Genomic DNA, 20,665 nt, shown 5'->3' on the forward strand with positions numbered 1-20,665 from the left:
TGAGAAAGGAAAGGATGTTATCCTTGTCCAGACCCGTGGCTCTAGAATTTGCTTCTCCCACCCACAGCTGGGCCATCAGCCCCCAGCTGGCCCAGGTCTGTCCTGAAGCTGGTCCACACTCACCTTTGCAGAGATGAGTACTCTGAAAGGCAAAGACTCAGCTTGTCCTCTGGGCTCTCCTCATCCTCTCCTGGTGTCTCCCCACCGCTCGGGAATGCCATGAATGCAGGACCCTGCACAGACAGAGAGGTGAGCAGAAGAGATGTCGCTGGGCAATAGGGAAGGTGCCTTGAGCTGATACAGTCCCACACAGGACAGTCAGCCCCCATGCACCTATGCCTTAGGGACCTTCCCACCTTGGCTCCCTGGAGGAGAAGAATGCTCTTTTCCTAATTATTTTTCATTGCCTCCAGTACCTGGACCTCCCATTGCTCTCGCTTTTCTTTCCAAGCCTTCGCGGTTGCCACTTTTGCCCTTGCCTTCTGGCACTTCTTGCGCAACGAGTCCCAGAGCTTGCGTTTCTCCTCCTCCTCCGTGCACACGCAGACCTGTGCCTGCAGGGCGATGGCAATGCAGCAGCAAGCGCTGTTAGTCTCCCCGGCAGAGGGCTGGCGATATTTTAGCTCTCCCCCTCCCTCCTGCCCCTTCTTTTCAGCCTCTCTGTCAGCCCTGCTTTGCTTGCACTCACAAAATCACAGAATCATCAGGGTAGGAAGGGACCTCTGGAGATCACCCAGTCCAACCCCCCGCCAAGGCAGGGCCACCCACAGCAGGTCGCACAGCAACGCGACCACGTGGGGTTTGAATGTCTCCAGAGAGGGAGATTCCAGCCCCTCCTGGGCAGCCTGTTCAGTGCTCTGCCACCCTCAAACAGAACGTGCTTCCTCATGTTGAGGTGAAACTTCTTGTGGTTTAGTTTACGGCCATTGCTCCTTGTCCTGTTGCTGGCCACCACTGAAAAGAGTCTGGCACCATCCTCCTGACACCCACGTTTGACATGTTGATATGAAGTAACGAGATCCGCTCTCAGCCTTCTTTTCTCCAGACTAAACAGGCCCAGCTCCCGCAATCTGTTCTCATAAGAGAGATGCTCCAGACCTATAACCGTCTTTGGGGCCCTCTGCTGGACACTCTCCAGTAGCTCCTTGTCTTTCTTGTAATGTGGAGCCCAGAACTGGGCACAGGGCTCCAGATGCGGCCCCATCAGGGTCGAGTAAAGGGAGAACGATCACCTTCCTTGACCTGCTGGCCACACTCCTCCCAATACACCCCAGGATACTACTGGCCTTCCTGGCTGCAAGGGCACACTGCGGCTCATGGTCAACTTGTCATCCAGCAATACTCCCAGATCCTTCTCAGCAGAACTGCTGTCTAGTAGGTCTAGTCCTCAGAGGCCTGAGTGCAGAGTCTTTCTGCAATGATCCCCGAGCCAAGTGACCATGGGGCTGAAAGCAACCTAGCTGCTTCCTATACTGGCTAAGCCTGGCAGGGCCATTGCCACTGAAACACCTCCAGGTCAAGTCTTTGAGTGTTTCTGGAGGTGACAAGAGCGAAGGCTGTGCTTTTCTACAGGTGGATACGCCAGAGTCCCTCCACAAACCCATGTCACGTACCGCTCCTGCCCTCCTCTTCCCTGGCCAAGCACTGGGTGCAGGTTGGGCTCCAGCTTCCCACAGCTGGCTGCTGCGTGCCTCTCTCCCCGAACGACGCCACTGCAGCACTGCCAGCTTGCTGCGGACGGGACGGGAGGAGGAGGTGTGAGCACAGGGAGCCGCGCTCCAGCCGGGGCTCCCAAGCTGGCGCCTGCCCCAGCTCAGAAGGCGGCTCTGCCGAGAGGCTCAGAGCAGTGCCCCTGTTCCCCGCTGCTGCGGGCAGGAGGACGGGCGCTGCAGGCGAGGAAGCACTGCCCGTGTCTGCAGAGATTTACCACTTGAGCTTGTCCTGCAGATCTGCCTGCTCATCCCTCTGCCCCCTGCGCTTGCGGGCGACCTACCTCAGAAAGCACGTCACCACCTCCTGCAGGGCCCGGTGTGTCCGTGGGGAAAGGCTTCTGCAACAGCAAAGACAAAGTCCCTCTGGCCCTTCAGCGGTGATGCTCCTGCCTCTTCCCTCATCCAGCCCCACACATACGGAGACCCATTTGAGGCAGGAGGAGTTTTAGGCACCTGCTTTGGCCCCTGCCATTGGGCTCTAACCCAGCTCATTCCCATGACTGAAGAAATTCCCAGGCCTTCCATGCAGCCCATGCCCCAGGGCTTGGCTTCTGTGACCCACCACCTGTGATACACCACCATCCCACTGCCCCAGGCCTTGGCTGGACCTGGTACACTACCGCTTCGGGGGAACAGGGTCTTCCTCATGGACTGTGGGTGGCTCTTCCCCAGCATCTTCTCAATTACCCATCATCATCTCCATGAAGTTGCTGCTGGACTCCCCCACCTCCCAGCCAGTCAGGGAGAAGACTGGTGATTGCTCAGAGGAACTGGATTCCTGCACAGGAAGAGACTCTCATACAACAGCCCCACACCCCGAGGCTGCCGCTTCCCAGCACGCAGACCCCCAGCTCACTTCTGGCAGGGACACTAGTGGGACAGGAAAATCCAGAACAACCTCAGCACACCCTTGGGGTGATGCCTGAGGATCACCAGGGTTTCACTACTACTGTCACCCCTCTTGCTCAGGAAAGGCAGCGGCAACCCGCTCAGCTTTGCTGCAGCAATGCTGCTATGATGGCTTGGCTGCTAAAGGCACAGTGCAATCTCAGTATCCCTGAAGGAGAACATGCTCTTTTTCTGCAGGAATTCCAAGTACCTGGCTCTTCTGTGTCTCCTTTTCTCTCTCAGTTTTCACTTTGGGTGCTGGCACGGTTTGACGTTTTCTTTTTTTCTCTTCCACCTGCTCTGTTTTCTTCTTTTCCTCCTCAGGCAAGTATTCCTGGATGTGTTTTGGAAGCTCCTCCTTCCTCTTTAAGTGTTTATCTGGATGGTGACCACAATACAACAGCAGGCAGCATTAGTCTGCCCTGCAGAGGGCTGAGCCGTTTTCATTCCTACCCACTCTCTGCCCCTTCCCTTCTGCCTTTCTGTCCACACTGGTTTTCTCCCAGGTTCCTGCAGGCTCCACCTAAGACCCCATCTGTAATGACCAGGGAGCTAAGTGACCACGAGCCTAGAAACCACCTGGCAGCTGGCTATCCCAGACCAGCCTTGCAACACTGCCCACACAAACATCCACAAGGAAGGTGCTTCATGAGGCTAATGGAAGTGAAAAAATGAACAGGATATTCTCAAACGACACAGCAACCCGCCTCTCTGTATGTAAGCCTCAAAGCAGCTAGTCAGTTGTGAACACACTGTGGAGCGTCTTGTGAGAGTTGTTATGCGTGGAGTGATGCTGCTCTACAGCCCGGTACCGCACACCCACTGCAGGAGCCCGTGTCAGGTACCTTTTCTCTCTTCTCAATAGTTCTGGCAATGAAGTCTACTGTTCTGATTTCGCCCCCAGGAAATAGTGTTTCTTTCTCCCCCTCTTCCTTCAGGATGGTCCCCTGGATGGCCGGCAGCTGCCTGCAAAGACACAACAGGGTGTATTGGCAAGAGTGAAGGGGGAGCTGGTTCTGGCATCTTGTGCTTCTGCAGCAGAAAGTGCTCTACTTGCCTTCTTGGGATCAAGTCCGCAGAGACAGAGAAGACCCTGAGCTGTCAGACTCCCATGTGCCCAAGAGCCCCACTAAATCTCAGGATGCCCAGGTCTAGGCCTTTTCTTGCCAGAGCGATGAGAGGAGCAGGGTCCTATGGCCAGAGATATCGCTACGCCCCCCAGGTCAGTGCGCTGAAGTCTGCTCAGCGCTCTGAAATACAGAGTGCTCATGGGCTGTAGGAGCAGATTGGGCTCTGGGGACACAGTCTCAAAAGGCAGAGGACAAGAGCCCATGAGAAAAGCCATCCTGCCATTGAGCTCTCTTTGGACCTTCTCTTTTGCCAGCCATAAGGCAGGCGTTGGCATAGAAGAGGATTCTGGTTAATCAGAGGAATCCTCTGCAGTAACTCACTGCAGAACACTCTTGTCAGTAAACAGAGAAGTCAGGGTCATTCCGTTCTGAAGGGAAAGCCAGAAAGACCTTCTGCTCCTGCAATGGGCATTTGCAGCCAGTTACTCAGCACATCTGCACACCAGAAGCAAAGAAAGAAATGATGGTGCCAGCAGTCTCCCAAGAAGCTACGAGGCACTTGCCATGCACCAAGAGACCATCAGTTAGTGGGACATAGGATAAACCCCACTCTGAGTTTCTCTAGCCTCTGTGTCCAGGAGAAACATCTTGCTCCCATCACAGGGTCACCCTCACCCATTGATGCAAGTGTCTCACCTGGCAGGGGGCTCACTCCCCTCAGCTTTCTGAGCCTGCTCTGACTTTACAGTCGTTGCAGATAACCGCCTTGGAGAAAGCTTTGCTCGATGAAGGAGGTGCTTCTCGGCAAAATCCTCTAGAAAACAGGAAAGGAGACAATTCTTCAAAGCAGTTCTCTTGGTGGTGTTCTGGGAACAGCATGCCTATTCTGTCCCAGTTCCAGCACATGCAGGTTGACTAAGCCTGTGGTAACACTGATGAAGGTGGTCCTTTCCATCCCATTGGATGAAAGTCCTGTCTCCTGGGAGGTCTTAGGCCTCTTCCAGCACTGGTGTTTTGTCCAGCTCCTCATGCCTACAGTGCACCGTTATTCCCTGGGGAAACCCTATTTTGATGGTTTTCTCTCATGCATGTGCTGAGATGGGGGGTCTCCCTGGGGGATGCTGGTGGTCTCCAGGAGTCATTCTGCAGAGGGGAATTATTTAGCACAAGAGCTGCCAGCTCTTGGATTTCTGGATTGGTCCCACGCACACAGGTTTGCTGCTGGTGCAGGTTCACACAAAAGGCATTATTACTTGCAAGACATCTGAGAATATGGAAGGGAGCAGGGTAAGAGCTTTACACTGTTTGCAGCACAGGCTGGGGAGTGGAAGCCTCTGGGAAGATATCCTACAGCAGTCCCAGTAGCTATTTGTGTTGCAGATCTGTCTTGAGACCTTGTTCCACAAGGGGTCACTGGTGCTTTCCCAAAATGGGTGCAGAGAGTCAAAGGAGGTGCCTCTCCCTCTTCCAGGCATCCTGGCGTCACCTCAGCTCTAATCCCCTCCAGACACAGAGGAAGGAAAACCTACAGCCCCCTGCTAGCAACCCTCTGGTCTCTCACCTTTCTTTCCACTACTATAACCTTTTCGCCAGCCTTCTGGGGTGGCATTCACATGTCCTCTCAGGTCAGCTTTCACTCTTGGCATTTTAGGCACGGTCTCCAGCTTGTACCTGGGCAACGGAAGAAGGCACCAGGCTGAAGAAACGTCACTGCACTGTTTCCCAGGGCAGCCCATCCTGGAGGACCACAGTAGGGACTCCAGTGCCTGGAGGGGCAGGCAAGGCCCCATCTCCCTGTGCCAGTGTTTTTCCGTCCTTCCTGTGGGAACAGTCGTCCTCCCACAAAACCCCCTTGCTGCTTCTCGGAAACCGATTCCTCTCTTCCTCAGAGTGCAGAGCGCACATGGAGAGCAGTCTAATCCCTAGTGCTCTGATTATCCAGCACCCTTCTGAGTTCTGATCTTGTCCTCCAAGTTGCTTGTAGAGCCTCACAGATTAATGTCTTTATAAGCATGAAGGAGTCACCTCCTTCCCTTCAGTTGTCGATGGCGCCGGAAAGCAATGTTGGCACAAGACAGAGCTCTACAGAACTGCACCAGAGGCAAGCTCCTGTTTGGAGAAGAAACCACCCCTCTACTCCTTGCCCCCAAGGAGAAGGCAGCATCACGTACAGGAAGGAAAAAGAGCAGGAGAAACCGGGTGGAAAATGTTGCCTAAATGCCTCTTTAGGTCCATAGTAGGACAGATGCATAAAGCATTGTCACTGTCTCCTGTTCCTCCAAACAAAGTCAACCGAGAGCAAGTAAGGAAGTCCCTGCCAATGCTCTGAAACACCCTGTCCTCAATACCACCACAAGTGCAGTTCTCGGTGCCTGGCAAGGCAGCACTCCCAGCATGAGCTGAGAAGCTGCTCACTGGCTCAGCCAAGGGCTGCAGCTGCAAACATACCCTGGTAGAACAATAACATGTCCGGAAGAGGTCTGGGAAGCAGCAGTGTCATGGGATGAGATGACTGAGTCCTTCATCTCTGGCATCTGCAATGAGGATGGAGACAGATGATGGGACATGGGGACGCTGGGGAGGGCTGGCTGCCCAGTCCACTTTATACCAACACAAGCCAAGGGCCAGAGCAGCCGAAGGGCTCTGGCCTCAGCAAGCCTTGCTCTGCCTGTTCCTCTGCTCCCTACCCTGAGAGGGGGGCAAGCAGCGCTCCCCACCATCGACACCGGCCTCTTGCAACAAAGTGAGGCCCCTCCGGGGCTTATCTCTTGCAAAGCCAGACCACTGCACACAAGGGGAATGTTCTGCAGAGAGCCTGCTCTTCTGTGGGCCATGAGGAGCCCAAGTGGCTGAAGAAGGCATGGCAGGCCAGGAGGAAGCAGCCCGCCAGCCCCCAGCACATGTTTCAGAAGAGCCAGAAGCGGTGCTGTGAAAATGAAAATCCTACCTCAAGAACAGCTTGCAACATCTTGTCAGTCCCATTCAGCCTCTGCAAAAAGTCTGTGTAAAATTTCGTGTTTACGTCTTTGCCCTGCATGATCACCATGCCCACGTCCCTCCAAACGAGAGCAACGTTCTTCCTGTTCTCCAGGCAGACTCGGAAAAGACGTATGGTCCTTTCCATGCAAAGCTGCACCGTGCTTTCAGAGACAGCGTTGTCTGAGGCTATCTGAGCACATGGCAGTTGCTCCACATGTTGGTGACCTGAAAAACAAGAGAAGGGGAACCCACAAACTTGGAGAGCTGCTAAGCAGGCTACAGTCAAAGGTCTGAAGCTCGCAGGCTTTCAGGCAATCCATTGCTACCGAGTTGTCAGGCTGGTATAGTGCCTCTCAGGAGAAGCTTGGGTTGTCCCTTGCTGTTAGCAGTGGAAAGGGAGGTGCGCAGCGGACAGCTATGGCTGTCTGTTACAGAAAGGCAAACAGTCTCAGGCACTTGGTAGGAAGGAGCACCACGACTGCAGGACTAGGAGGGGAGAAAGGCACCAGGTCCCACGGCAAGCTGGAGGGTGGCCAGGCCATTGGAGCCCTGCCCACACTCGGTGATCTCTCTGTCATTAGAGAGAAACCCACCCCAAACACAGACCCAAGCTCTTGGTGCCCCCAGGGTCCTGCTGCAATGGCAGCAGCAACTAGAAAGCAACAGGCATTGTGGTTGCTGGGATTTGGAAGGAATCATCTTTCCCCCCTGTCCTTCCTTTGCTTTTCCACCTTGCAAAAAGGCTGCGAGGAAGAGCCCTGGCATTTGCCTAGATGAGCTCTAGTAAAGCAGAAAGGGGGAGCAAGGGTTGAAACACCACGTAGCGAGAAGACACAGCACCAACAGAATGGGAAGGAAACCGCTTGAGGAAGCAGGTCAAAGAGCATGTGCTGTTATGCTGTATTGCCTTCTGGTGACTCTTTAAAACAAATCAGTAGACAGGGTCCTTTCCTCAGCAGCCTGGTTTTGTGGAGCTGAAGCTGCCCTTAGACTGCAGCAGGAGGTTGGCACTGTGCTCTGGACAGCAGAGCACACCTCCCCACTCTGCTCAAGGACAAGCACTGCTCCCAGTCTGTCTGCTTACCAGGAATGCCTATGTGACTGTACCGGAGGTCATGATCCTGCATAATAGTGTTTGCAAGGTGAAACACGGGTCTCACCACCACCACCAGATCCTTCTTGCTGGCTACTTGCTCTCTGACAACCGCAACAGTCCCAAGTCCAGGAATGTGGACAGCCTGAAACAGAGGAGATGGTGGATCAGAAGTCTTGGAGGGACAGAGGGAGGACTTTTCAGAGAATGGGGATGGTACTTAGTGTCCTGCCCAGGCCTGAGGTACAAAGGAGCAAGATGGGCTCTTTGGAAACCTTGGGAGAAGACAAACAGGGCCTGTGCTTTTCCCTCTCACTCCCCTTCATCCACGAAGAAACCGACAGGAAGTGCTGACAAGCAGACAACCATCCTTTGGTTGTCCCACACTTGGAATAAAGCTTGACATGCCCCAGTCTTCCAAGTTTTGCCATGCACCTCTGACTGTGGGGACTCCAGAAGCCCCAGAAAAAGCCCAAGCCTTTTTCTGACACTAGACCTGAACCTTATTGTACACCCGAATGGACACAGGAGGTAGTCTGTGCACATCTGTGCCTTGCAGTGTTGAGCTGGGCATTGTTCCTGCTTTCAGAGGAGGAGGAGAACAATCGTACTCCACAGCAAACGGCTGTCAGGACTTCATCGACCTTCATCAGGATGTGAGGGGAGCAGGAAGAGGTAAGTCCCAGCTGGTGCAGAGCCAGCTGTTGGCTGAGGTAACATGATGCACTGGCCCAAATCTTAGCAAACTCTGGGAAAACAAGGGTAAGACATCATCCTCGGAGGCACCAACCACAGAACCATTCAGCTCACCCCTGTCCAAGAACCCACACGTTTCTAACACCCGTTTTTCAGATGGTCTCTCTAAAGCCCATGAAGAACCAAAGGACACCTCAGCCTGACCCACTCCCACAGCAAACTGGCAGAGAGGGCACGGTGCTGTGCTCCACATAAATCTCAGAGGCTCAGGCTGAGCCCTGGTGTCTCCCCAGCAGGGCTAGTTTCCCTGTGTTGCATCTCTGAATGCACAGACTCCACATGGCCCACGAGCACCTTCAGCTCTTCCGCTCAGACGTGAGCTCAGGGTGGGCAATGCCCACCACTGGGCAAGGAGCAGCCCTTTGGGGCCAGGGACTTCTGCCTGGGGTGCCCCCGGAGGCAGGGGCTATGTCAGTTTCCACCAACTGTCCCATGGTTACTAGGTGTCAAGAAGCTTAATTTCAGAACTGAAGTTCAAGGAGGAGCAATGACCTATCTGATAAGCAAGCCAAGCTGATGGAGTTTGGGAGCTGATGCATATTTTGGCTTCCGAACGCAGGACCTGCTTTTTGAGAGCTGGAGACCTTCCGGTGGCTGTCAGATGGACACGCTGTGGTTTGTATTGAGTCCGTGTTTCCCGTGGGGAGTCTTCAGCCCAGCGCAGCCCAGCGCAGCGCAGCCCAGGGGCAGGCAGCAGGGAGCCCTTAGGGATGCTCTGGAGGCACCTCTGAGATGAGAGGACTGAACAGCCAGGGCCAGCTCAGCTGCCCCATCACCAAGTGCCCCCTCTGACTGCAGATGCTCCCCATGGTGCTGCAGCACCTGGTTTGTGGAGGGTCAAGGACAGACCCTTGGCAACGTCAGCCAGAGGAGGCTTTATGCCCTCGAGCAGAGGTGGATGGGCTGAAGGAAACACCTACGGTGCTCTCCAAGCCCAGGGATGGCAGCAGCATTCTCTGTATGGCTGGCAGAGGACAGGCAGGGAAGCTGGGGGCAAGGGGCACGCAGGATAGATGCGGCAGGCACAGGCTGCACGTGCCAGAGCTCCTGCCCTTGCAATGCTCTTTGCTTTCAGTCACCTGCAGCTCCCTTGGAATCTGCCCCCAAAAGGCTCCCTTGAGCAGCCCCCCAAGGACCTGAGCCGGCCCCAGTGCTACAGCTGTGCCCACTGCATGGCAGCACTGGCCATGGGGAACGGGGAAACCACTGGGCTGGAGATGGAGCCCTGCCTCCCACTAGGAGAGCGTGCGTGTCCCTTGCAAAGCCCCTCTGAAACGGCAGCACAGCAGCAGCATCCTCCTCTGCCCCCAGCTCTGAGCAGCAAGACCTGAAGGAACACGAGGGCTGCACGTCTCAATACAACACATTTGTCCCCAGCAAGGGCACCCTAGATTACAACGGGTGCCAGTGCTGGGCTGTCCCCTGGGAGCTCAGGAGGAGCCCGTGATGCCCTTATTGGATCTACAGACCAAAGCTTGCTCTGGCTGCGTTAAAACCCAATCCAGTTCTAAGCACAGCTTTCCCCTGAATCTCAGGTGCGGTGCTTGGCAGCTGCTGAGATCAGAAACCCGGTCATTTGCATTTGGTTTGTGATTTTCCATGGGGATTCTGTGTGTGCCCCCGCTCCCTCCCGGGGAGTTCGGTGCCCCTGCCCTGCCTGCCCTGCCCTGCCTGCCCTGCCCTGCCCTGGGAGTCACATGTGGGTCACGGAAGCTCCTGGGATCCACTGGTTCAGGCCTGGGCAGCAGCCCTGGTTCCTCCTCGCTGACGACTGGTGCGCTGAGACCGAAATTCCGGCTAAAAGAACTCTCTAAGTCTCGATGTGGAGTTTTAGCAATTGGGCATTCTTTATTGCAGCACTGCGTGCATGGGGCCACCCTGCACATCAGCTCTGTCGTGTGTTGTGGGGGGGACGAGGACCTGGTCCCTGCTCAGCCCCGAGGAGCAGCGGTGGCTTTGGCGTCCTCAGCAGCCTGCTCCCTCTCTGGCGAGGTGCTGCTGCAGGGGGGCCGTGCAGACAGCCCTGCCCTCCTCAGCTGGGCTGCAGGGTCCCCTCGGCAGGGCCATGGCACGGGGGTCCCTGCTGCTGGGTGGCCCGTGGGGGTCATGGCCAGGGAGATGCTCAGGGGGATCGTGTTCTGTGTGGTCCCTGTCATCGTCCCTGCCATGGTGCCTGCCCGGCAGGACACAGCAGGGCTGTGGCAGCTGCAGGCACAGAGGAGCGGGTGGGATAAGGACACGGGTGGCACAGGGACACGGGCTGTCAGGCGCGCGGGTGGCACAGGGCTGTCGCTAGAAGGCGGGGGAACTGGGCTACCGCTGGAACCGGGCCACGAGCCCCAGAGCGCGGCAGTTGCCGAGGTTCCGCCGCGCGGCTCCCGCAGCGCGTTCCGGGCCGGTGGCCGTTAGCGGAGAGCCGGAGAGAGATGGCGCTGCCGAGCCCGTGGCGCTGCCCCTGGCGCTGGCCGGCGGCGCTGCCCCTGGCGCTGGCAGTGATGCTGACCTGCCTGGCGCAGGGATCGCTGCTGGGAGCGGTGCTGGGCGCGGGGGGTGCCTGGTGTGCGGTGCGGTCCCGCCCGCCCGCCAGGCGCCCTCCGGCCCGGCGCTCTCCGGCGCGGTTCCTGCCCCCCCCGGCGCCCTCCCCCACTGCTCCTGCCCCCCTACAGGCCCAGCCTCATCGCCCGGTTCCCGCCCCCTTGGCTCCAGGTCTACTACCGCCTGAGGGCCAAAAGGGCCGGTAACTGTGGTCTGGCCGCAGGCGCCGGCCTCAGTGTCAGCACCCTATCCCGCGGCAACTGCCTTGGGTGAGCGCGGGGGGAGGATGTGGGTGGGATAAGTGCAGGGGTGGCACAGGGACACGGGTGGGAAAAGGACACGCGTGGCACAGGGACACTGGTTGTCAGGGATGTAGGTGGCACAGGGACACAGGTGGCACAGGGGTATGGGTGGCACAGGGACGTTGGTTGTCAGGGATGCAGGTGGCACAGGGACACGGGTTGGATAAGGGTCTGGGTGGCACAGGGACACAGTTGGGATAATGACACGGGTGGCACAGAGACACTGGTTGTCAGTAATGCAGGTGGCACAGGGACATGGGTGGCACAGGGATACTGGTGGCACAGGGACACTGGTTGTCAGAGATGCAGGTGGCACAGGGACACGGGTGGCACAGGGATACTGGTGGCACAGGGACACTGGTTGTCAGGGATGCAGGTGGCACAGGGACACGGGTGGCAGAGGGATATGGGTGGCACAGGGATACGGGTGGCACAGGGACATTGGTTATCAGGGATGCAGTTGGCACAGGGACATAGTTGGGATACGGACACAGGGACACTGGTTGTCAGAGATGCAGGTGGCACAGGGACACGGGTGCGATAAGGGTATGGGTGGCACAGGGACACAGGTGGGATAATGACACGGGTAGCACAGGGACACTGGGTGTCAGAGATGCAGGTGGCACAGGGACACGGGTGCGATAAGGGTACGGGTGGCACAGGGACACTGGTGGGATAAGGACATGGGTGGCACAGGGACACTCCTTGTCTTGAACACAGGTTGCACAAAGACACTGGTTGTCAGGGATGCAGGTGGCATAGGGACTCTGCTTGTCAGGGATGCAGGCGGCACAGGGACACCGGTGGCAGAGGGATACGGGCGGCACAGGGACATTGTTTACCAGGGATGTAGATGGCAGAGGGACATAGTTGGGATACAGACACAGGTGGCACAGAGACACTGGTTGTTGGGGATGCAGGTGGCACAGGGACATGGGTGGAATAAGGGCACGGGTGGCACAGCTCTGGCGGTGCTGGGCCCATAGTGCTGACTTCGTGGTGCTGCAGGGATCGGTGCTGGGCACAGGGGGGTCCTGGTGTGCGATACGGTCCCACCAGCCTGCATGGCTCCTGTGCCCATGTCGCCCGCGTGGCAAAGCCGCCGCTAACGGCGGCCCGGACCCAGGCACCGTCCGTGCTGAGAGCACCCGTCCTGCCGCTACTGCCTCGAGTGAGCGCGGGGGGAGGACGGGGTCGGACCCTCCTGCCACTAACGGCGACGCTGACCGCTGTGCCCCCGCAGAGCCCCGCTGCAGACCGTGCGCCGCCAGGACCCGCTGCCGCCGCACCGGAGCCCTGGAACGGTTTTCCCGACGGTACGCTGGGACAGTCAGATGCCCAGGGGCTCGCCATGGGCCGCCGCCCAGCCCCGCTCCACAGCCCGCAGCCCAGTGCGCAGCTCTTTTCCCCTCCCCACTCTGCCCTGGCCAGTCTGCTGGGGGGATCCATCCGGGCAAAGGGAAAGACAAAATCTCTTTGCTGTGCTGACACCTTTTCAGCTGGAGGCAGCAGCACGTGTGGGAGCCCTGTGTTCCCACTTTGACATGGGTCTCCTCAGCAGCTGCTGGGCTGCAATAAAACATATATACTGGGCTGGGCTTGCAGATGTGACAGTGGGACGTAGTCATGCCTAATGGAGCTCTGCACCTGTGCAGGGAAAGGTTTTCTGCAGGATGGATCAGTAGGGAAGGGATTGCTCTGGCTGGGCCGGCAGCATCCTCCCTCCCCGTCGCCTCGGCCATAAAGAGGCTGGAGGCCGCTTGCTCCCAGAGTGGATTCAGTTTGAGGTGCTCAGACTTTGCCCTCCGTGGTTGCTCTGGAGGGGAATTGAGCAGTGTTGAAGCAAAAGAGGCTCTGGGCTCGGTAGCCAGCACCTGGGAGCTGGGATTTACTCTGCAGTGAGCAGGAGAACAGCAGGCTGTGCTCCCCTGAACCAAATTAGTTACTAGTGGTCTCTCTCTGCGTTCCAGGAGAAGCGGATGTGTATGAGGACGTCCCCACAGCCCATCGCAGGATCCTGCTTTGATGTGCCTCTTGGGAAAGGAAGGTAACGTACAGCTCATGCAGCGAGTGCCCGCTTGTCGATGCCAGCCGGGAAGAAAGCAGTTGCCCTCCCAGCCCTCGCAGTGCCCAAGTCCTGCTCTCCACGGGAGCCGGGCCACTCCAGGCCCCTGAGGCATGGCTGCTGGGTCACCCAGCTGTGGGGAAGCCCTGTTGTTGTGTCCGTCAGCATCCATGCCGCCTTGTTGCACTGCGGTCCTGGTGGCAGCGCTGACGTGCACCATCCCTGCCCTGCTCCCAGGCCGGCATAGAGCTTGAAGGGCTCAGATTGCTGCAGCGGTGACATTGCCGTGTGGCACTGGCGTGTCCTGGGTCCGGCTGGTTGCCGAAACGCTGAAAGGAGATGGCCCCCAATTTTTGCCATCTGCTCAAAAGCAGTTCATGGGAGCTCCACTAGGGCTGTAATGTAGTGCCCGCCTGGGCACCCAGGCCCTTGTTCTCCTCTCTGCTGGCTCAGAGAAGGACCTGAGCTTGTCCTGACTAAAAGCGACAGAGCTGCTGCCCTGCTGACAGGCTGGGTGCAAGCCAGGACGCTGCGAGGGGCAGCGGCTCCCACCCGGGATCCCGGCTGCTGCCCTGAGGCTGCCCGAGCCGGGCCCTGGCTAGGGCAGCGGAGCAGCTCCTCTGCCTGGAGCCACGGTCCGGCTGCTGCTGTGGCTCAAGGCTGTTGCCCTGAGCTCTGCTGTTTGGCAAAGAGGGCAAAGAAACACAGCAGGGATGCTTGTGGGAGTCCTTGGTGTGTTGGGTCTCGTCCTGCTCCCAGGGGATAGAGCCAAGCCTGGGGCTGACCCTAACTGGCTCTCTCCCACTTGCGCAGGCAATGGGAGGTGCGGAATCCAAGGAATTTCGTGCCAGGAACACCGAAGAGGGCTGTGCAGACCGAGAAAGGTGAGTGGAGGTGGGGCCCAGCTCTGTGCCGGCCTTGGAAGGGCCACTGGTGCGGGCCAGCAGCAGGACAGGAGGTAGCTCAGGGGTGCAGGTGGGATCAGCTTGAGGTGTCCCCTGGAAACTAGGAATGTGCTGGTCCTGAGGCAGTGGCGTTTGTGCTGGCCTCAGCAACTGCCCTAAAGGGATTTCCTGGTTCGGGTGGGCAGCGTGCAAGGACCGTCTGTGGAGGTGGGAAGGGGCCGCTGGCCCGTGGAGCCCCAGCAGGCTCCTGTGGCAGCTTCCCCGCAGATCTCTCGTGGGAGCTGCTGCCCCAGGGCACCGCAGCCTTGTCCGCAGCTTAAGGCCGTGTCCCTGGCTCTGCCCTCCAAGATGGTCATCCAGAGAGGAGTGAGAAGGGACAAGCCCCTGGGTACAGGACGAGCACCTCTGGTGGGAGCTGCTCCTGACTTGTCTCCTCCTGTAGCTGTCGAGAGGCCTGAGCAGAAGAGGCAGGAGTCCCCAAGCCCACCACCATCACCGGGAAACGGAAGGCCACGCAAGAGGAGCATCTGCCTGCTGGTGCCTTGGAATAATGAACCACTGGTGCTGGTACGTCGCTGTCTCGCAGCCTCTTTTGCCCTCCTCTGGGGATAGAATGTGCTCAGCGCAATTCCTGCAGGACCTGGGGCAGGCTGACCTGCCTGCCTTGGGGCAGGAGGTCTCGTCCTTGGCTGAGTGGGAAGTGACGCTCTCCCCTGCCCCAGTGTGTGCTGGGCTGTGCGTGACCGTGCTGCCCGCTGCCGGAGCAGCGATTGGCCCGGGCAAGGCTGCCGTGCCCTCAGGGCCAGGGCGGGGGCCAAAACGAATGTGGACCGGAGCTGTGCGCTAGCTGGGGCAGAACCACGGGCTTCATGGGTCTGGCGCCAGCCTGCTTCCACAACTCCTTCAGAGCGGCTCTGCCGGCTTCCCTGAGAAAGAACTAAGCTACTGCTCTCTCTTGGCAGCCCCCTGCGCCTGACCCGGGTTACCCCATCACGGACGAGATCATCGAGGAGGAGAGGAAGGCAGCACAAGAGCGCTTGCGTCGGCTCTTGGGGCATAAGCCTGGTAAGGGCAGACTGGGAACGCGAAGGGCACGGCAAGGAGGAGAAAGCCAGGGCCCGGGCTGGCAGGGCAGTGGGGTGTCTGCGTAGTGCAGGCTGAGGAAGCTCCTGGGCCAGTGCTGCCTGCTCCTCGGGTCTGAAGCTCTTTGAGACTTGTGAAGGCTCGGGCGGGAGACCTCATGCCCCGGAGTCCCCTGGGTGATGGGCGAGGTTCCCCAGGGCCGGAGCTGTGAGAGGTTCATGCTGGGAGGCTCTGCTCAGGGCTAGTCCTATAGAGCAAGTTGAGGGTCCCGATTTCTTGCTGCCTCCCAGCAGATGTGGTCTCCAGCACTGGTGGGGAAGATGTGTCCCTGGGCACAGCCATCGCCCAGGGCTCCTCTGGCAGCAGCCATACAGAGGCAGCATTTTCGAGCACGCCGTCGGATGTTTCTGGGCTGGCCGCTTCCACCACCAACGGCCATATGCACATCAGCCAGCCCAGAAGCAGGAGCCCGCCCGTGTTAGGAGGTGAGTCGGGGCGCACAGGCCTTCTCCAGGGGTGAAGGGCAGGGCTAGGTTGAGGCAGCAGCTTTCCTGCCAGACCTGGCTGAGCTCCCCAGGCTTGGGCTGTGCAGAGCCTTGCCATGGGAAGGGAAGGTTCTCCCATCACTCCCTGCCCCACTTCCCAGCCCTGCGGGGTGGAGGGGAACCCCAAATGCCGCTCCTTGCCCCCTCTGGATCCTCTGCATTCATCAGCTCCTGCAGGTACTGCCAGCTCCCCAAAGCCAGGCTCTTGCTTCTTTGCTGACCGCAGCTCACCGAGTTGTGTTGTTTTCCAGGAACTCCTGCGCCCTTCTTTGGCCAGCGCCCCTCAGGCCTTGGAAGAGTCATCGCTTCCTCTGGCAGAGAGGGAGTTGGTGCTTCAGCCTTGAGGAGCTGACGGCTCGTGTTGTGCCCTTGGGCTGGGGGATGGCGGAAGGGCCAGGCTGTGCTGTCGGAGCCGGCTTGGGTGGTACCTGCTGAGCTCTGGGGATGAAAACCTTTCATTCCCCTCGGGATAGGGATTGTGGCAGCCCCTGTGCCAGCTCAGAGTGTGGCTGCAGACGCCTGATCAACTTTTGTGCTTCCAGGTTCGTCCACCCGCACCTCGTGCACCCCGGCAGGAACTAGGACCCAGGGAAGTCGCAAGCGGCAAAAGGCACGTGTGTGTGTGTCGGGTGGTGCCTAAATTGCAGAAAAAACCACAAATATTGCAATCTTCTTTAATGGAATCACACTTTATTTTTAGATTTGAGTGTTACAGCATCTCCTTCCTTCTGAAATATGATCTACATGGATGTGACTAAACCTGTTCTCTTTGGTTTTTTGTTCTTCCCCCAGGAGGAGGACCGCTCCGATGCCAAGTGGCCGTTTGGACCTCCAGCAGCAAAACGTCGTCGGCTGTGATATTCATCGGAGATTTTATTGTTCTACGTGTGTTCTTCACTTGTTTTAATATTCTTGTTATACTGTTGTTCTTTTGTTGTTTTATTGTTCTTTTGTTGTTCTAATATTGTTCTACTATTGTTGTTAAACCTTTATACTATTTGTAATTAAACCTTTGTACTACTTTGTTGTACTATTGTTGTTCTAGTATTGTTTTTACCATAATTTTACTATCATTATGCTATCACTAGCATTTTTTAACTGTCAGTATAAAATTCCACCCCCCCCCCCCCCCCCAACGCATCCCCCCATCCCCTCTTTTCATATCCCTACTTAAAATAAAGAGTCTGCGTTCACATCTGCCTTCCTCGTGTTTGATTCCTGGGCCAGGGCACAGGGTGCCGCTTTACAGCACCCTCTGCTTCTGGGTACTTGCTTCCCCTGTCCAAACACAGCTGTGTGGTTGAACAACAGTTAGTGTTATTACAACTCTTTATTATTATTAGTTCACTAGTTTTCCTCCACTTTGCCTCTGCTTCGAGCAGTGGCAATTTCAGGGCAAGACTACACAAACGTGCTGGAAAGGACAGCGGAGAGAGAGAACCTCTGCCCTGGGTCATCCCTACAGTAATACTAAAAGCATGGTACCTCCAGGGCTGTTTGGATTCTGCTCTGCCTATGGCCAAATAGCTGCTTCTTACGCAGAACCACCAAACTCTTTTGTCATGGAGGCTAATTTCCTGATCACAAGTGTACTATATGAAAACTGCTTTAGAGACAGTGCCTTGCTGGAAACCACTTAGTTCACATGTTTCTTCCTGCTTCCCCGTTCCTCATCTTGTGATGTGAGAAATGAAATGGAGCTTCTAAACCCAGCTGCTGGCGCTGGGTTAGGTCGATGAGACCAACCTGTAAGTGGGTACGAGCATTGCTGGGTGTTTCCCATGGTTACTAGGTGTCAAGAAGCTTAATTTCAGAACAAAAGTTCAAGGAGGAGCAATGACCTATCTGATAAGCAAGCTGAGCTGATGGAGTTCGGGAGCTGATGCATATTTTGGCTTCCGAATGCAGGACCTGCTTTTTGAGAGCTGAAGACCTTCCGGCAGCTGTCACATGGACACACTGGACGTGACTGTTACGCAAACCCCACCAACCACTGCTGCTCCCTTGCAGGACTCCTGCTGCTACTCCCAGCCTGCAGGACGTTTTGAAGCACAGCTCACATCAGCTGCAAGGGGACACTGAGGAAAAGGCAGCAAGGTGTCTTGGCACTCCCAGAGACCCCTGCACCCCTGTGGGGCACCCAGCCCTCTGCCTACAGACCCATAGTACCCCCATCAGCTGAGTGAGCCCGGCACGTGTATGGGAGAGATAAAAAGGGTCTTTGGGAATTGGCAGGCAAAGTTGCTGCTAGTCCCAAAAGAAAGATCCCAGAAGTGGCCAACAGCCCAGCCCAGCTTCTGTGCCTTATGCGCCCATTCAGCTGCAACCTAGGGCAAGCTGGGCTCTGCTCCAAGGAGCTGCAGTGAGGACAGGCCAAACACAGCAGCTCAGAAATGATGTCCCAAAAGTACCCTGGGCTGCTGGTGTGATGCTATCCAGCAGGAGCATGGGCCCTGCAGCCAGAGCAGCATGCCATCAGCAGGAGCAAGGGGTACAGCCTGACCTCCCCTCACTGGCGCTTTCTGTCTTGGGTCTTGCACTCACACCCTCTCCTGTGTGCTCGGCTTCGTGTTAACATGACCCATCTCTGAAGGAGAGCCCATTCACTAAGTCCTGGCTCCCTGGGAAGGAAGCGTCACCAAAAGACATCTCCAGGGCCGTGTGAACCTTCTGCCACCTTCACCTCCTTCTGACCACTCAGCCTGCGGCAGCCGCTGTTGTACAACAAAGAGGGGGTGTGTGTGTGCTGTGGGCTAGACCTGTGCCAGACTGGGGGCAGAGCATGGCAAAGGCTCTGATATTTCAAAGTGCACCTGGTTGGTAAAGAGGGAAGTGCTCTGTTCAGGAGAAATAGGAGGAGAAATAGGTTTGAGAAGGGTTTCCCCTTGTAAACATCATACTCTACAGCCCCCCCTTCACACACACTTTATCCTTCCCGAGGGTGGTTCAACACAGGGCCTTTCCTTGGGAGGTGTCTCTGTTGGTGTCTCTGTTCCAGACATAGCAGCTGGAAGGACTTTTGTGTCCTTTAAGAGAGGAAAAAAGAAAGAAAATGAAACGAAGCTGCTCCTCTCACTGGAGAGAGGAAGCTGTGACTTCCGCACCCCATGAAGGTTTTTCCTTTCTTTGTGACTTTCCACACCTGCAGTTGATTTAGTCAGTTCTGCCTGTGCCAAGGACTTGTAGCAGTGGTGTGATGCTGTTTCTCTGCAGTTTGCAGAAGATGAGAGCTCTGTCTGGACACCGTCCCCACTTTAGCCATGCCATTAGAGTATCTCCTAAGTAGGCCAAGATGGAGCTCCACAAGATCAGGGCTTTTCAGGAAAAAATAGTCCACAGAGGATGAACAGACTGACCCTATGTCATGCGGTGCTGTTAAATCTGCCTGGGCTCGGGAAGCATTGCTGCCACCACCCCACAGAGCCTGGGCAGGGTGTGGATGCCCAACAGCCAACAGTTTTGGGCTTCCTTCCCTCCTCCTGCACAGCCTGCTCTCAGGCCCCCAGTGGCATGCATTATGTCCCCCCAGGTGTCTGGAGAGGAGTTTTCAGGAGTGTCCCCATCTCACCTCAGCTCCCTCCTCCTTCGAACCAGGAAGTGTTGAACAAAACTCTGCTCAGGAACCTGAGCAGAGCTTTGGCAGAGCCAAGCCACCCAACCGAAAAGCTGCCCCCCATAGCTTCCCTCTCCCCAGGCACGGTTCCTGCCTAGGCTTTCGTTGTCCCCGTGGCACTGCTCTGTGCACCTCTGACAGAGCTGGCCTCCATGCCCTGCAGTGCCTTGGCTGTACAAGCCCCCGGCTGCTTCCCTGGCAGCTCTGTTGCCCTGGCTGCCCAGCACTACACTTCCTTCTCCTCTTCCTCCTCCTCCCTCCTCTCGTCTCCACCCTCCACAGCAGAGCTCTGCAGCCATGGCAGGGCACACTGCCACAGACCAGAAGGTGCATGGGCCACCAAGAGCAGGGCTGCAGCCGACATGCTATAGCAAAGCCTTGGCAGAGGCCTGCCCTTGGAATAGGACTGAAACTCCTCTGTCCTGCAGTGGCCTTTCCTTGCTCCACCAAAGCTCACCCACCACTGAGTGCATATTTCACAGCCACCAAGACCCACAGTGTCAGACACAGTGGTTTGCGTATAGGTCCTTCTTGATCAGACGGAAGCAGTGCTGGTAACATCCTCGCTGGCCGGCACTGCTGCTTCTGATCCTGGAAGAGGCTTTTGCTTGACGTCAATCTTGGGAGCCTCTGTGCCTTAGAGGCTTTCATGGAACTCACCGTTGTGCAACACATCCGCTCCCTAGAGCCGAGGAATCGAATACAAAGCTCTGTAGTCTCGTGTGCAGAGAGAGATGCAGAGCAACACTACAGGTCTAATCAGGACACATGCGGTGGGATCCGATTCTGTCTGGAGAGATCAGATCCATGGTCCCTCAAATGCAATCCCAGCCTGCTGCTCTCCACACCATGAGAGCTGTCAGCAGAAGACCCCCTTCGCCTAGGGGCTGCAGAAAGTCAAAGGAAGAAAGGGCAGTGCTGGGCAAGGGAAAACACCAGATATGGTTGGAGATCCTTCCATGAGGGACTCCTCCCCACCACCACAGAAATGGGCTGTTCCTGCTACCTTTTTGAGGAGGCAGGTCACTGCTCCTCGCAAAGCCCGGTGGGTCCATGGGGAAAGTCTCCTACCACAACAAGGGCAAATTGTCACATCTTGACCGAGACCCTCCTGCCTCT

The 20,665-nt window shown here is 56.9% G+C and overlaps 1 protein-coding gene and 1 long non-coding RNA gene across 2 annotated transcripts in view; one reads left to right on the top strand and one right to left on the bottom strand.

The window, feature by feature from the left end:
- Positions 1 to 160: 160 nt before the first annotated feature.
- LOC115603148 lies at positions 161 to 1,729 on the bottom strand. Its single transcript, XR_003989774.1, has 3 exons — positions 1,614 to 1,729; positions 357 to 554; positions 161 to 233 (listed from the first exon to the last, which is right to left on the bottom strand). It is a non-coding gene; the product is annotated as an uncharacterized LOC115603148 (long non-coding RNA).
- A 7,339-nt stretch (positions 1,730 to 9,068) lies between these two features.
- Positions 9,069 to 20,665, top strand: part of LOC115601977 (nuclear envelope pore membrane protein POM 121-like) — a 37,208-nt gene continuing 25,611 nt past the window's right edge. The window contains exons 1-5 of the mRNA XM_032919709.1: positions 9,069 to 9,113; positions 11,165 to 11,302; positions 12,579 to 12,651; positions 13,306 to 13,382; positions 14,214 to 14,284. Of these exons, the coding sequence (XP_032775600.1) occupies positions 9,100 to 9,113; positions 11,165 to 11,302; positions 12,579 to 12,651; positions 13,306 to 13,382; positions 14,214 to 14,284 (373 nt within the window). The 5' untranslated portion in view covers positions 9,069 to 9,099. The remainder of the gene's footprint in view (positions 9,114 to 11,164; positions 11,303 to 12,578; positions 12,652 to 13,305; positions 13,383 to 14,213; positions 14,285 to 20,665) is intronic.

Source organism: Strigops habroptila (assembly GCF_004027225.2).
Source record: "Strigops habroptila isolate Jane chromosome 13 unlocalized genomic scaffold, bStrHab1.2.pri S16, whole genome shotgun sequence".
NCBI lineage: Eukaryota > Metazoa > Chordata > Aves > Psittaciformes > Psittacidae > Strigops > Strigops habroptila.